At 41.6% G+C, this 14014-nt stretch overlaps 1 protein-coding gene across 4 annotated transcripts in view; it reads right to left on the bottom strand.

Annotated features, from left to right (window-relative positions):
* Positions 1 to 238: 238 nt before the first annotated feature.
* The window catches only part of ARHGAP6 (Rho GTPase activating protein 6), a 522412-nt gene continuing 508636 nt past the window's right edge, over positions 239 to 14014 (bottom strand). For all 4 annotated transcript variants that reach the window (XM_030572709.1, XM_030572718.1, XM_030572735.1 and 1 more), the window contains exons 11-13: positions 3146 to 3408; positions 1734 to 1814; positions 239 to 1042 (exon numbers count right to left, since the gene is read on the bottom strand). In XM_030572709.1, the coding sequence (XP_030428569.1) occupies positions 315 to 1042; positions 1734 to 1814; positions 3146 to 3408 (1072 nt within the window). In that variant the 3' untranslated portion in view covers positions 239 to 314. The remainder of the gene's footprint in view (positions 1043 to 1733; positions 1815 to 3145; positions 3409 to 14014) is intronic.

Here is a 14014-nt window from a genome sequence, read left to right on the forward strand (position 1 = left end):
AAAACTGCAGACATATAAATACACCTTAGCAACACCAAAGCAATAGTTTTATCTTACACACAGTTTATGCATACAAAGTTGTTAGACTGAAATGTTCATCTCATTTTTCTCTCTTAAAAGCTTGCTATGAAACAGGAACATACTGCATTTGTAAATGGACTGCTTGACAGTGCTATTTAAGATTTAAGGTGAACAAAATTAAAAAAAAAATGAAATTTACTTGGTATAAAACAAAAAAGTTTTCTAATGTCACTAGTCTTTCCCTATTCAAGAGAAGCGTAGGCTTGGAGGGCAGTTCTCTGTTAAGAGTCTGATCATACAAGGGTTTCAGGGAGGGCATCTGGGTTATCAGCTGATAAAAGCTCCCAAATTTGCCACCGCTCTCTTTGCCAATCGTGCCAGTCTGGCTCTGATACATTTTTATTGTTCTGATTATTGGCTGGAGTGGAATTGGTGTTACCCACTTTGTTCTGTGAGGCCTGCCACTGCTGACTGGAGGTGGATTGGTCAGTTGATTCAGCTGCTGGTCCTCCTGCTACTGTGGTCCCTGAACTTTTTTCTGGTCTTTGAAGTCTCCACAATGAGTGCACTGTTGAAGAGAGAGTTGGTCGCTGGGACAACGTAGAAGTTTGTTTTTTTGGGCCAGGATATGGGGGTGGTGGCCTCTCCTTTCTACTTATATCTTCTTGTCTCAGGTATGAAGGTTTAGCTGTTCTCGGCAAACATCCCACATTTGAGTCATGCTCTGTAAGGTCCTCTGCACTACTGAAAGTCAAATGCCGCTCAGACCTTGAATTGGACTGATCTGAATTCCTCCTGCCACCTTCAATTTGCGAAGTACTGCAAACGCGAGACACTGGGGGATGAGGCCTACATTCAGGAATGGCAGCAGCAGTCTGACTCCTTCGGATTATTTGCTTTCCATTATCCAATTCTGTGGCACTACCCTGCCACCGAGGCCAATTTAATGATAGGTTCCCTTGGGAAAGAGAGCACTGTCCAGGTCGCAATGAGCTGCATTCATAAATGTTTCCATATGAACCTGAAGACCAGAATGAGACAGAGAACATCAATATGACACACTGACATTTTACAAGTTACCACTGACTTATTGCATCCTATTGGCAAGGTCGGTGTTGGACCTGTATTATCTGAACTGTACCTGTTGTATGAAGTTGGTGACTTTAATACTTAGCACTGACACAATGCCATATAACTATTATACAACATTCCTGTGAGGTAAGGAGGTGCAGATGGAAGAAAAACTGAGGACAGGGAGTTAAGTGATTTGCCCACGGTATACAAGGTGTTAGTAGTGGAGTCAGGATTTGAATTCAGGCCCCCTGCCTCCAACGGCTGTGCTTAAGCCCCTAGCATACACTGCCTTTCAATTCTATTGTTCTGCTTTAAAGGAGATGAATTTCTATTACCTTATCTTGTGGCTCATTTTTAAGTGTTGTGCCTCTCTTTACCTGATATATTTGTAAAATAGTAAAGTAAAAAAACAAAATGGGAAGCAGAGGAATTGTTTAAAACCCCCTAAAGATGTGTCTAGAATGAATATCCACCATTTAAAAGCATACAAATGAAGGCCACTGATCTTATAAACATGCATGCACATGTTTAATTTTATGTACCATGAGTAGTTCTATTGGCTTCAGTTCATAGCGCATATGAACGTGCTTAAGCCTTTGTAAGACTGGGGCCTAGAAAGTATCAAAGAAATGTAATACCTGTCATTCCTTGATCTTTGGAGCCACATTTCAGTGTTGAATGCCAGGTGCCCCAGATATTGAAATGATCCTCTGGAACATCTACAGAAGAAGTAAAAGAACATGAAATGATCCCTTATAAGCACTTAATAGAAACACATGACTGGAACAATAAATAAATTAAAGGTAAAACTTTATCCAGCAGCACAAGATAAAAGAGCAAACATACTGATAAGCTGGATTTCCTGTACACCAGAGACAAAGAGCCAAATCTTGTTCTTAATCATTTAGGCTCAAATCTTGCAATGAGATCACTATGGAGAAGACCCATGAGCTTGCATGGAACCCACTGTAGAATTGGGGCCTTCCTTAAGTGTGTGACAAAGACCTCCCAGCATCCAGGATTTGGGGAGGCCTAAAGATGCAGATAGATGCCTAGTGAGATTTTTAAAAAGTGCCTAAATGAATTAGGGGCATCAAACTCCCATTGACTTCAATGGGAGCTAAGCACCTAACCTGTTCAGGCGTGTTTTGAAAATTCATCTGGCCACCTGTCTGCATTTTTAGGTGTCTACAGACCTTTGAAAATAATGCCCCAGATCGCTATATTTCCTCAATTTACCCATTAAGTACTCAGCAATTTTGATGTGAAGAGCCTTCTGGAGTGCTGGCAGCATACCAGTATTGGAGCATGAGCTGTAGTCCTTCACAGAAATAATCAATCGAATGGAATTTATAACTTGAAAGAATGTAATCGTTACAGCTTGAGGTGCCATCTGGTTACAGAAACAAGCAGTTAGACAAGGCCTGCACTATAACCAAGTGTGGGGAACACCCCTGGGAAGATGGGAAGGACAGTGGCAGTGCAAGGATCCCTACGCTGTTCTGCTAGCATGGCAGGGTTGAAGAGCGATGTGTGATGAGTTTTACTTTCCTAAATGGTGGCTTCAGCTTTCAAGAGTTTGGGAAATGCTACACTCTAATGAGCACAAATGCAGCACAATGGTATGGGGGCAGCCAGCAGAGATCACAACGTGAGTTGAGGGGCAGAGCCTTATGGCCCAACTTGGAAGGGAAGATGTCAGCTGTTCATTATAAAAGTAATCTATTGCTCCATTATATTACTCTTGAAGCATAGCACTCTTTACCATTCTTGCTGCACAAGCGCCATGCTCTCGCGTATCTAAAAGGTCAACAAATAGTGAATCCTCCATTATGTGGTGGGGAAGGATCCACAGGATCCTATATGGATCCAATTTTTATCATGGCTCAAGTACAGCGAGAGAAATTACACTGCTGGATAAGTAGGTCTGAAGAGGAGGAAGCGATTCTGCCACAAGGGGGAGAAACAACACACAACACGTCCTTATAAACAGCATGTGAAACAGACAGCATTCAATGAGCAAAATAAATACGTGCAGGTCCTACTTTACCTTTCCCAGCCCATGATCCAGGCGAATTCTCTCTTGATTTAGATTGCAAATGGCCAACCAACATGTATTGTTCAGGTACCTTGTACAGCTTATCTGAACTGAGGGCAACATCTTCTTGCATTGCCATCAGCGACCGTTCAGACAGTACCGGTGAGTTGTTGTCATAAGGGGAGACATCTCCGCTTGAGGCTTTGTTGGAGTCCGTGGAAGAATGCCTCCCTCCCATAGAGTATGAACCTTCTGATCGCAGCATCTCAGGGCTTCTGACAGAATTTGATAAACAAACATTTGTTAAGATACAGTATTCTGAGTCCATTAGATAAAGCTGCATTTTGACAACATAAAGAAAGGACGTGGTCATAGCTGCTGAAATGAAAACACTTTACAAGCAATACGGAGGAGACTTTTCCACAAATTTAAGGGATTAAAACTTGCCACAAAATGGCCAGCAGAGGCCAATAAACTTCAATGGATGTTGCAATTTAAAACAAAAACAAAAAACTGTACAGCTCACCCCTGGAAAAGAAACACACTGAATAGATTCCTTATATTACCTTGGCCATTTTGCCCTGATTCTGAAACACTTATGCTTAACATGAAGCATGTGGGATTATGCACATATTAAAATGTTTGCTGGATTAGGGTCTAATTAAAGTAAGATCTGGGAAAAGAGGGGTAATACATCCAGTTAGCTATGGCAAGGTAACACAAGAAACAACGAGGGGGAAAAGAAAGCAAATGATGTGAGAACATAACTTTAGTTATATGTGAGCGTCATATAATGTCTTACCTTGAATGATCTTTGTTATATTCTCTCTCTTCTTGATAGAGTTCCTGATAAAGACTTACTTAAATGGAAACTGTCACGTTTGGAAAGGTCCATATTTTCACTTTAAAAAAAATCCCTTCTAGCCCTTCTAGTATAGAACAACCCTACACTAAACCAAGGTATGGACAAATAGAACATGCAGAACACTTTGGGGGTAGACATTTAATTTTCAGCTTCCAATGATTTATTAAAAACAGTTTAAAAATATGATTTGTAAAATACCTTGAACCATGTTCTATATACTATGCTATAAACAAATAGCAAACTACTTCATTTTCTTAAAAACAAAACTTCCAGATCTTTTTCACCTAAAATGATCCCATTAGTAAGTGGATGTTTACTGAACTCCAGTATTTGCTTTCACTTATGTAGTTGTGGCACTCTCTATACTTAGATAGGAAAATGAGGAGGTTCTTTGAGATGCGTGGTCCCTATCTGTATTCCACTGAGAGTTTACATGTGCACACCATGCATCTGGAACCGGAGATTTTCACAGTAGTAGGGTCTGTTGGTCCATGCATGAGTCCTTTTCTTGCCTCCTGGTTTTGTCTGATGTGATAAAGGGCGGGGTGGACCAACCCCAGGTCTCCAATTTCTTCTCCACTGTAAACCGAAGAGATCCGCAGCAGATGGGAAGGGGGGCAGAAAGTGGAATACAGATAGGGACCACGCATGATGGCAGGTGGCCGTGGTCAAAGGCTGGGCTCTCGTGGAATGGGCCCTCACTCAGCGGGGGGGGGGGGGGGAGGAGGGAAGGGCGAAGCAGGAGGAGGCAGTGCCAACAACTGATAGAGTGTAATACACCCCAAAATTCCCTTGTAGATTCTCTGTGAAGAGACTGCCTGCCACTTAATACTCTCAGCTATTGCAATAGACAATTTAGAAGATTTCTTGATCGGTCTTGTTCTCTGCAGGTAGAAAGCCAAGGCCTGACGGACGTCGAGGGAGTGAAGTCATCATTCCTCTTTCAAAGTGTGAGTCTTCAGAAAGAAAGCAGGTAAGTGGATTGGTTGGTTCAGATGAAACCGGGGATGCAGGCACAGGGAAACTTTATCCTTATGGGAAGTAGTGAAAGGAGGCTCCGCCATCATGGCCCCAAGTTCACCTACCCTTCGCCAAAGGGCGGTTTCATTAGTATCAACAGAACTAGGTTAAGATCCCACTTGGGGGGCGATAGGTTGTATGGGTGGGAAGGTTCTGATGAGGCCTTTCCAAAACCAAGCAGTCAATAGGTGTGTAAATATAGAGTGTCCTCGCACGGTGGGGTGGAAGGCACTAATAGCTGCTAGGTGGACCTTGAGAGACTTGAGGGTGAGACCCGATGCCTTCAAGGACAGGAGGTAATCCAAAAGAAGGGAAATCTCCACTTCTGGGAAAAGGACTTTCTGTTGGGCCCAGAAGGCGAAGCAGTTCCACTTGGAATGGCAGGAACACCTAGGGGGCTCTTTCCTGCTGCTTGAGAGGATGTCTTGCAATTCTGATGAAGTCTAGGGACTGTTTGGTGTCCAAAGTTGATTTTTCAAGGTTGATGCTGGAGCAGGGGTGAGTTCAAATGGCTGGACCCTGTATTGAAAGGGCTGACAGACTACCGTGAACCTCAGGAACTGTTTGTGGGCCAGATAGATGTCTTTGTGAAAATAAATGTCCTGCATATCGAAAGCCGTTGCTTTCTTCTAATGACGGGATGATGGCTGCTAAGGTGACTATACAAAACTTGGGTTTGCGGATGAAGCAACTGAGATGATGGAGATCCTGGACTGATCTCCACCGCCCTTCTTTTTTGGGTATCAGGAAGTAAGTTGAATAGAACCCCCTCTTGATAGTCCAGAGGAACCCATGCTATTGCCCCTCTTTGTAATATGGAGTCCACTCCAGGGTGAGGATGCTGTTGTGAGAGTGGTCCTTGAGGAGGGATTGGGGAAGGGGTTATGGACAAGGTAGCATAATGAACTCAGTCATATAACCACAATGGAGAACATTTAGCACCCGCTTGTCCATTGTTATTGCACTCCAAGCTGGTAAAAAAGAGTGCTAACCATCCCCGAAGGAGGTGGGGTGGTAGTATGGCAGCAGACAATGTTGCTGATGGGTCTCCAGGGTTCCTCAGAAATATCTCTTCTGTGGGGGTTGCATCTGGGAGGAGGAAGATTGCGAGGATGGTCCTGAAGAATGAGATCTTTGAGTTTTCTGACTCTTCCTTGGTGGTTTGTAAGGCCATTGATAGAAAAACTGGGAGGTTCTGTAACACTGTGCGGGCTATCAGCAGATGAACTTACGTTTTGGTGCTGGTACGTAAATACCCAAGGAATGGAGTGTAGCTCTAAAATTCTTGAGGCTGTGGAGGAAATTGTCTGTTTTCTGGCTGAAAAGATGGGATTCATCAAAAGGGAAGTCTTCAGTGGTATTTTGTGAGCCACCACTCTCTCCTCATGACAATGCCCATGGCCAGTTAGCATGATGAGGTATCTGCCACATCTATTGTTGATTGGAGTGGGGTCCTCACTACCAGGGCCGGCTCCAGCTTTTCTGCCGCCCCGAGTGGGGAAAAACAAAAAGCTGATCGACGGCAGTTCAATCGCATCGTTTCATTCTTCGGCAGCAATGCGGCGGCGGGCCCTTCACTCCCTCTCTTCCTCTTCGGCGGCACTTCAGTGGCAACTCAAAGAGAGAGAGAGTGACTGAGGGACTCGCTGCCAGATTCCCGCTGAAGACCCGGAGGTACTGCCCCAATACCGGACGGACTGCCGCCCCTTTGTATTGGCTGCCTCAAGCACCTGCTTCCCTGGCTGGTGCCTGGAGCTGGCCCTGCTCAATACCAGTTTCTCCGCCTCAATTATTGCCTAGAAACAGGCTCGGTTCTTTTGTGGGAGTTTCTCAGCAAAGTGCCACAATTGCTGTAGTTCAGGAAATCATATCTGACATGTAATGCCAGATAATTTGAAATCCTGAATTGAAGGCTGGCTGAAGAGAAGACTTTGTGGCCTAAAAGGTCCAGTTGCTTGCCCTGCTGGTCAGAAGGGGCAGAGCGTGGATGCTGTTGCCCAGCCCATTCTATCGCTGCCTGGACCACAAATGAATTGGATGGGGTATGAGAACAGAAACTCAGACCCCTGGCCAGATACACAGTATCTTCCTCCCTGCCCCCGCTTTGCAGTAGGCATACATATCACTAGTGTATGCTAAATCATGCAAGCTGGCTCAAGGATAGCATTGCTGATTGGTAGAAATACTCTGCCTGACACTGATGAGTGAAGTATATCCAGCAGCTTACGCTGAGTTCCTCCAGGGGAGTGTGAATCTCTCCAGCCATTCTACGCAGGAGATCCTGGAATTGGTGGCAGTCAGCAGGAGATGGTGGGTTCCGGTGGTACTATTGGAACCGGACTGGGTGGTTCACCTTCCATTACAGGACCTAAGCATCTACTAAATAGGCAAAGCCTCCCCGATGGAACGGATGGGTTCCAAGGGAGAGTATTAGCGCCAGGATCCCCCATAGAGCCAGCATTACGGATCTGGAGAGCGCTGAGGAGGGTCCCACAGTGCAAGAAACAGGTGGCTCCATGGCAGCTAGAGTGAAGGATACTGCCATGATGTAGAAGGCCTCTGTTGGTAGTTGTAGTGGTGGGAAGGGATGGAAAATCACTGACTCTCATCCAAGTCCACTGAAGATGTAACTTGGAGACCAGTTCCATCAGCTGTACCACTGGAGCCAGCAGAAGCACGTACACTGCCAAAGCAGGGGAGTGAGGAGTGCCTCAGATGTAGCATGTCTTGTCCTGGAGACAACGTCTCCCTGGAAGCAGAGGCTCCAGAAGACATGGGGCCCTTGGCTCTCCCAGGGCAAATGCTTCCTGGGGCTCTGGTGCTTTTCCCCAACTTTCCCAGAGTCAAGGGCACTTTTTCAGTCCCTGGAACCGGAAAAGCAGCAATGGTCTTCCCAAGAGTGGATGACTCTAGCTCTGAGAGATGCCAGTGTTGACTGTGTGTGCAGGTCTACACTCAGTGCCAGTGGATCTGTCAATTTATGCAGCTTCTTTTCGTGCTTGTGAGCTTTAGGGTGCACTCCGTCCCCATGACTGGAACTTGTGGAAGGACGCTCTCCTTTCGTAGGCTTAGGGGAAGACTTACTGCCATGCTACATGCACGCTTCCTTACCTCCTGACTAGGCCCTAGCATTGGGTCCATAGTGGTGGTACAGTTGGTGCTGACCTTGGATTCCATAGTTTAAGGCGCACTCCTCGCAGCCTCAAACTGATGTACGGGGGGATTGCCCAGCCAGGGGCCAAATGAGATCTCACGGTGACTTCCATTAGGTACATCTGGAGATGGAGAGCTCAGCCTTCTTGGGTATGGCTGGGGAAGGACTGGCAGATACTGCACCTGGATGAAATGTGGGCTTCTCCCAAGCAGTAGAAGCAGGGTTGATGTTCATCTCTGACAGAGACGGAACACGGGCAGCAGGCACAGATTTTAGAGCTTGGGGTTTTCAGCATAATCCAGTATCCACACATGGGTACAGAGGGAAAAAGGGGAGTGTTCATAGGGAACAAAACTCCCCAAAAAGGAACCCCCATCCTAATCCTAAAATAGCAAACTACTAAAACCTACCATAAAACCAATAAAAATGTAAAAACGTTAAAAGTAACTGTACAATTGTATATTTTTAAAGTTTGTCACATGCAAGAGGACACTAATAGTTCCAACCTAGACCATACAGTGGTGAGAACGAACTGGAGATGCGGTCAGTCCGCCCTGCCCTTTATCATCTCAGACAAAACCATGAGGCAAGCCAAGAGTGTATACACAGATGAACGGACACTAGTACTTTAAAATTCTCCAGCTCTAGATGCATGGTGTGCATGTGTAAACCCTCAGTGAAATACAAAAGGGACCATCAGTTGAAGAAGAAACCATAAAATACTTGGATGAATTTAACTACTGCCTGTGTAATTAGCAAAATTTTAATGGCCCCTGCTGTATTAGCTTCTCTCCAACATTGCAATCTTGAATATATTACAGTTCTTAAAGTTAAATTAACAGGAAAAACACATTGTCACATACGATAAGTAATTAAACGATCATATGCTTTCATGCCTGATGTTTCAAACAGATTTTTCTTTTATTTGCTTCATTCTGAGAAAGACTTTTAAAGAAAAACATGCAAAATAAGTATGACATAGGTACACTATATGAAAGAAAGGCAGATTATGGGGTATTAAAGAGATAGTAAGAAGAATCTGTATCATTAAAGGAGGATGAGTAATGGGAATCCCTATAAAAATATCTTTTACAAGTTATGAACTACGTGAAGGAAAGAATAAGAAAAATGAATCATAGCAAACCATGCCATAAAGCACAAAGTAGAAGATGTGTTAAAACAATGACTCTACTAGTATCAGATCCCAAGCTTTGAAAATCCACTAAGTTTGTCTATTAAAGACTAGTTCAAAAATACCATTTCAGATTCCAGAGCAAACATGAAATGTCATTAAGGAGCCTTGTTCATTTCCTCGAAGGGACTGATGTCCTAAATTTATGTAATGTCACTCAGATACTGCTAGGATGGCTGCATTATAAATACTACTACTACTACTAATAATACTAATAATGAATCATTCTACTCAGGATCCATTCCTATCTTCCCACTGGAATCAAGAGCCATAAAAACATAAAAACCTAGACAACATGTTCGTCTGAGCAAGGAGTGTCTCTCTCTTTCTCAATATTTTAAGGCTTCCAAAAAAGAATAATCATAATTCTCTCTTGCAAGAAGCAACTCTTATATAGTGCAATGGTGTAGCAGCATCTGAGACTGGAATGAACTCCCCCAAGAACTAAGAATCATCACAAATCTCACCATTTTCTACTGCAAATGTAAGGCACAGTTCTTTGACCTTGTCTTTTCTAACAAACACATAGCAACAGATAGAAAGATACACACAACAAAAACAAGACACTCCACTGCACATGCCTCTTTCTTTGGGGAGAGGATGACAGAATAAACATCAGGTGACGATGTGTAGTCATACGGCTTAATGCACTACTTCAAGGCACTCAGATATTACAGTGATGAGTGCTATATGAAAACGTATATAGAATAAAATAGAGAATACAATCTCTAAGTATTATAGGGAAATATATATTCCAATTCCAGTTGGAGAGGGATTGTATGACTTAACATGCAACCTTTCACCTCTATGTCACAGATTAGTATTGATTAAAAGCTAGGGCTGTCAAGCAATTAAAAAAATTAATCGCAATTAATCGTACTGTTAAACAATAACAGAATACCATTTAAATATTTTTGGATGTTTTCTACATTTTCAAATATATTGATTTCAATTACAATACAGAATACAAAATGTACAGTGCTCACTTTACATTTATTTTTATTACAAATATTTGCACTGTACAAAACAAAAGAAATAATACTTTTCAGTTCATCTAATACAAGTACTGTAGTGCAATTTTTTTATCATGAAAGTTGAACTTACAAATGTAGAATTATGCACAAAAAATAACTGCATTCAAAAATAAAACAAAGTAACATTTTAATGCCTACAAGTCCGCTCAGTCCTATTTCTCGTTCAGCCAATTGCTCGGACAAAAAACTTTGTTTACATTTGCACTTCTTGTTCATAATGTCACCTGAAAGTGAGAAGAGGTGTTCTCACGGCACTGTTGTAGCTGGCGTTGCAAGATATATACATGTCAGATGCGCTAAAGATTCATATGTCACTTCATGCTTCAATCACCATTCCAGAAGACGTGTCCATGTTGATGGGTTCTGCTCGATAACAATCCAAAGCAGTGCAGACCGACGCCTGTTCATTTTCATCATCTGAGTCAGATGCCATCAGCAGAAGGATGATTTTTTCTTTTGGTGGTTCGGGTTCTGTAGTTTCTGCATCAGAGCGTTGCTCTTTTAAGACTTCTGAAAGCATGCGCCACACCTTGTCCCTCTCAGATTTTGGAAGGCTCTTCAGATTCTTAAAGCATGGTTCAAGTGCTGTAGCTATCTTTAGAAATCTCACACTGGTACCTGCTTCGCGTTTTGTTAAATCTGCAGCAAAAGTGTTCTTAAAATGAACAACGTGCTGAGTCATCATCCGAGACTACTATAACATGAAATATCTGGCAGAATGCAGGTAAAATAGAGCCGGAGACATACAATTCTCCCCCAAGGAGTTCAGTCACAAATTTAATTAACACATTTTTTTTAACAAGTGTAATCAGAATGGTGGCTGAAGCATGAAAGGGCATACGAATGTTTAGCATTATCTGGTATGTAAATACGTTGCAATGCCAGCTACAAAAGTGCTATGCAAATGCCTATTCTCACTTTCTGATGACACTGTAAAATGAAGTGGGTAGCACTCTCTTCCGTAAATGTAAACAAACGTGTTTGTCTTAGCAATTGGCTGAACGAGAAGTAGGACTGAATGAACTTGTAAGCGCTAAAGTTGTGCATTGTTTTGTTTTTGAGTGAGTGCAGTTATGTAACAAAAAAAATCTAAATTTTAAGTTGCACTTTCATGATAAAGCGATTGCACTACAGTACTTGTATGAGGTAAACTGAAAAATACTGTTTCTTTTGTTTATAATATAGAGTGAGCAGTCTGCACTTTGTATTCTGTGTTGTAATTGACATCAATATATATGAAAATGTAGTAAAACATCCAAAAATACTGAATAAGTTTCAATTGGTATTCTGTTGTTTAACAATGCAATTAAAACTGTGATTCATGCGATTAATTTTTTCAATTGCCATTAATTTTTTTGAATTAGTCGCGTAAATTAACTGTGATTAATCAATAGCCCTATTAAAAACCATTATCTAAAGAGAACTTCAAACAAAAAAATCTATCATTTTCAAATATTTTTACTCTATGATGACTACTTAAAAATGGTAAACCATAAATGGTCTTAAGGAACTATTTTTATTTAGAGGTAATTTAGATTTGATTCACTTTGCAGCTGGAGACCCCAAAGCTTCATCGTCATTAATGCGAAGTACAAAAATGTCAGGGAAATTATCCAAAAATCTGATGTGGTAATTAGTGCAATGTTAATAGTAATTAGCACTTCTCAATGCCCAACCCTATTACCTTTCCCTGATGTTTCATACAAGATACTCAACTTTTAAGAGAAGTGGAAAATGAGGAAACTCTGTTTTGTCTGCCTTTGAGGAGGAAAACAAAGAGATTGCTATGTTATGGCTAAAACAGAGTCAAGAAATTTTTCAGTGGCATTAAAAACATAGATGTGGAAGGCTGGTCCAGTGCATGCACCAGTTGTAGTAGCCACAGGATAATTTGCATGAGAATAAAATGTTGAAGTTGGTTTCATAGCTTAGTGTGTGAGAACAATTAATTCTTTGAGAATGGAGCTTGTCTATTGAATTATTAAGGAATATGTAAAGTTTTCCATCCCATGGGTCCAAATTGAAATCCATACTCAAGTACATGGTCAGCAAAATCCATTAAGGAATGTGGTTATATTTTGGAGGCTCATTTTGATTAAATCTATGTAGACATCTCCCTTGTTCTCTACTGCCTCCCTCTTCTCGCAGGAAAAATAACCAAGATATATGTGGCCAAAAAAATGCTCCCATGTCTTTAAATGGAAATTATTTTCTGCAACATACCCATCCCTTAGAAACAGCACATCCCTTGCATTAACACTGAGCCAATATTCTTAGCCAAATTCTTACCCAAAAGTTTCCAATCACAGCTGAAAACATACTTGCATCAACATAAATAGCAAAGAAAAGTGAGTCTTTCATAAATCAGTTGGTAGCCAGATAAAAGAAAAACGACAAAACATATTTCTATTCTCAGGGACATTTTAATATTCTATTTTTTAAAGTACAACAAACAGGTAGTACTGCACCTATTATCTCCTTCTGTCACTGAAAACCTTTCCTTGAGGGGTGGGAAGAGGAACTTGTGATTTGCACAAGATATCCACTGTCCCCTGCATGTGTGCATGTTGGCTGAAAAATAAGGATGCACAAGGAAAGATCAATAAGCTTTTTAGAGTATTCAGTGAAGGATTTAAGAATAAACCTTCACATGCACAACGTTTTGTAACTTAAGTCTATGATAAATCAGAACATGTATCCATACGTGAACACAATCATACATCTCTATATACTAGGGGTAGGCAACCTATGGCATGGGTGCCGAAGGCAGCACGCAAGCTGATTTTCAGTGGCACTCACACTGCCCAGGTCTTGGCCACCAGTCTGGGGGGGGGGGGGGGGGGGCTCTGCATTTTAATTTAATTTTAAATGAAGCTTCTTAAACATTTTAAAAGCCTTTTTTACTTCATATACAACAATAGTTTAGTTATATATTATAGACTTATAGAAAGAGACCTTCTAAAAATGTTAAAATACATTACTGGCATACAAAACCTTAAATTAGAGTGAACAAATGAAGATTCGGCACACCACTTCTGAAAGGTTGCCGATCCCTGCTATATACCATAGATGGTGAGGTCTAACATAAAGGCATACATTGGCATACATCTGAAATTATGTGACCGTACGACACCACAGAAAAATCATTGTTAGTGGATTTTAGAAACTTACTATTTATTCTGGAAGCAACCACAATGTGCTAGGCACTTTCCACATCCACAAGATACAGTCAGTCCATCCCGTCCCAAATAGTTTTCAATTTAGGAAACTCCTAAAAAATTATCTTAAATAGCTTTACCATAAATAATAATGTTATGATTTTAAGGTCTGATATCCTGGGACCTACTAGGGCTAGAAGGAATCCTATTAGAAAGCTGGCAGTCTCACTATTCCAAATATATAAAGTTATAGCATCAAGGCACATGGGTATAGGCAGGAATAGATCATCTATTTAACAGAGAAGAATATGAATATTTTGTGTACCATATTTATTCCGGTGACTGGCAGGGTTGTTTTTTTTCTTGCCCTTCATTAAACACACCGCTAGATCTGTCCATCCACTGTCAATACACTTTCTATTATAGCAATCAGAGTATTAGCAATGTCGTGTCTACTT

Source organism: Gopherus evgoodei, chromosome 1 (assembly GCF_007399415.2).
Source record: "Gopherus evgoodei ecotype Sinaloan lineage chromosome 1, rGopEvg1_v1.p, whole genome shotgun sequence".
NCBI lineage: Eukaryota > Metazoa > Chordata > Testudines > Testudinidae > Gopherus > Gopherus evgoodei.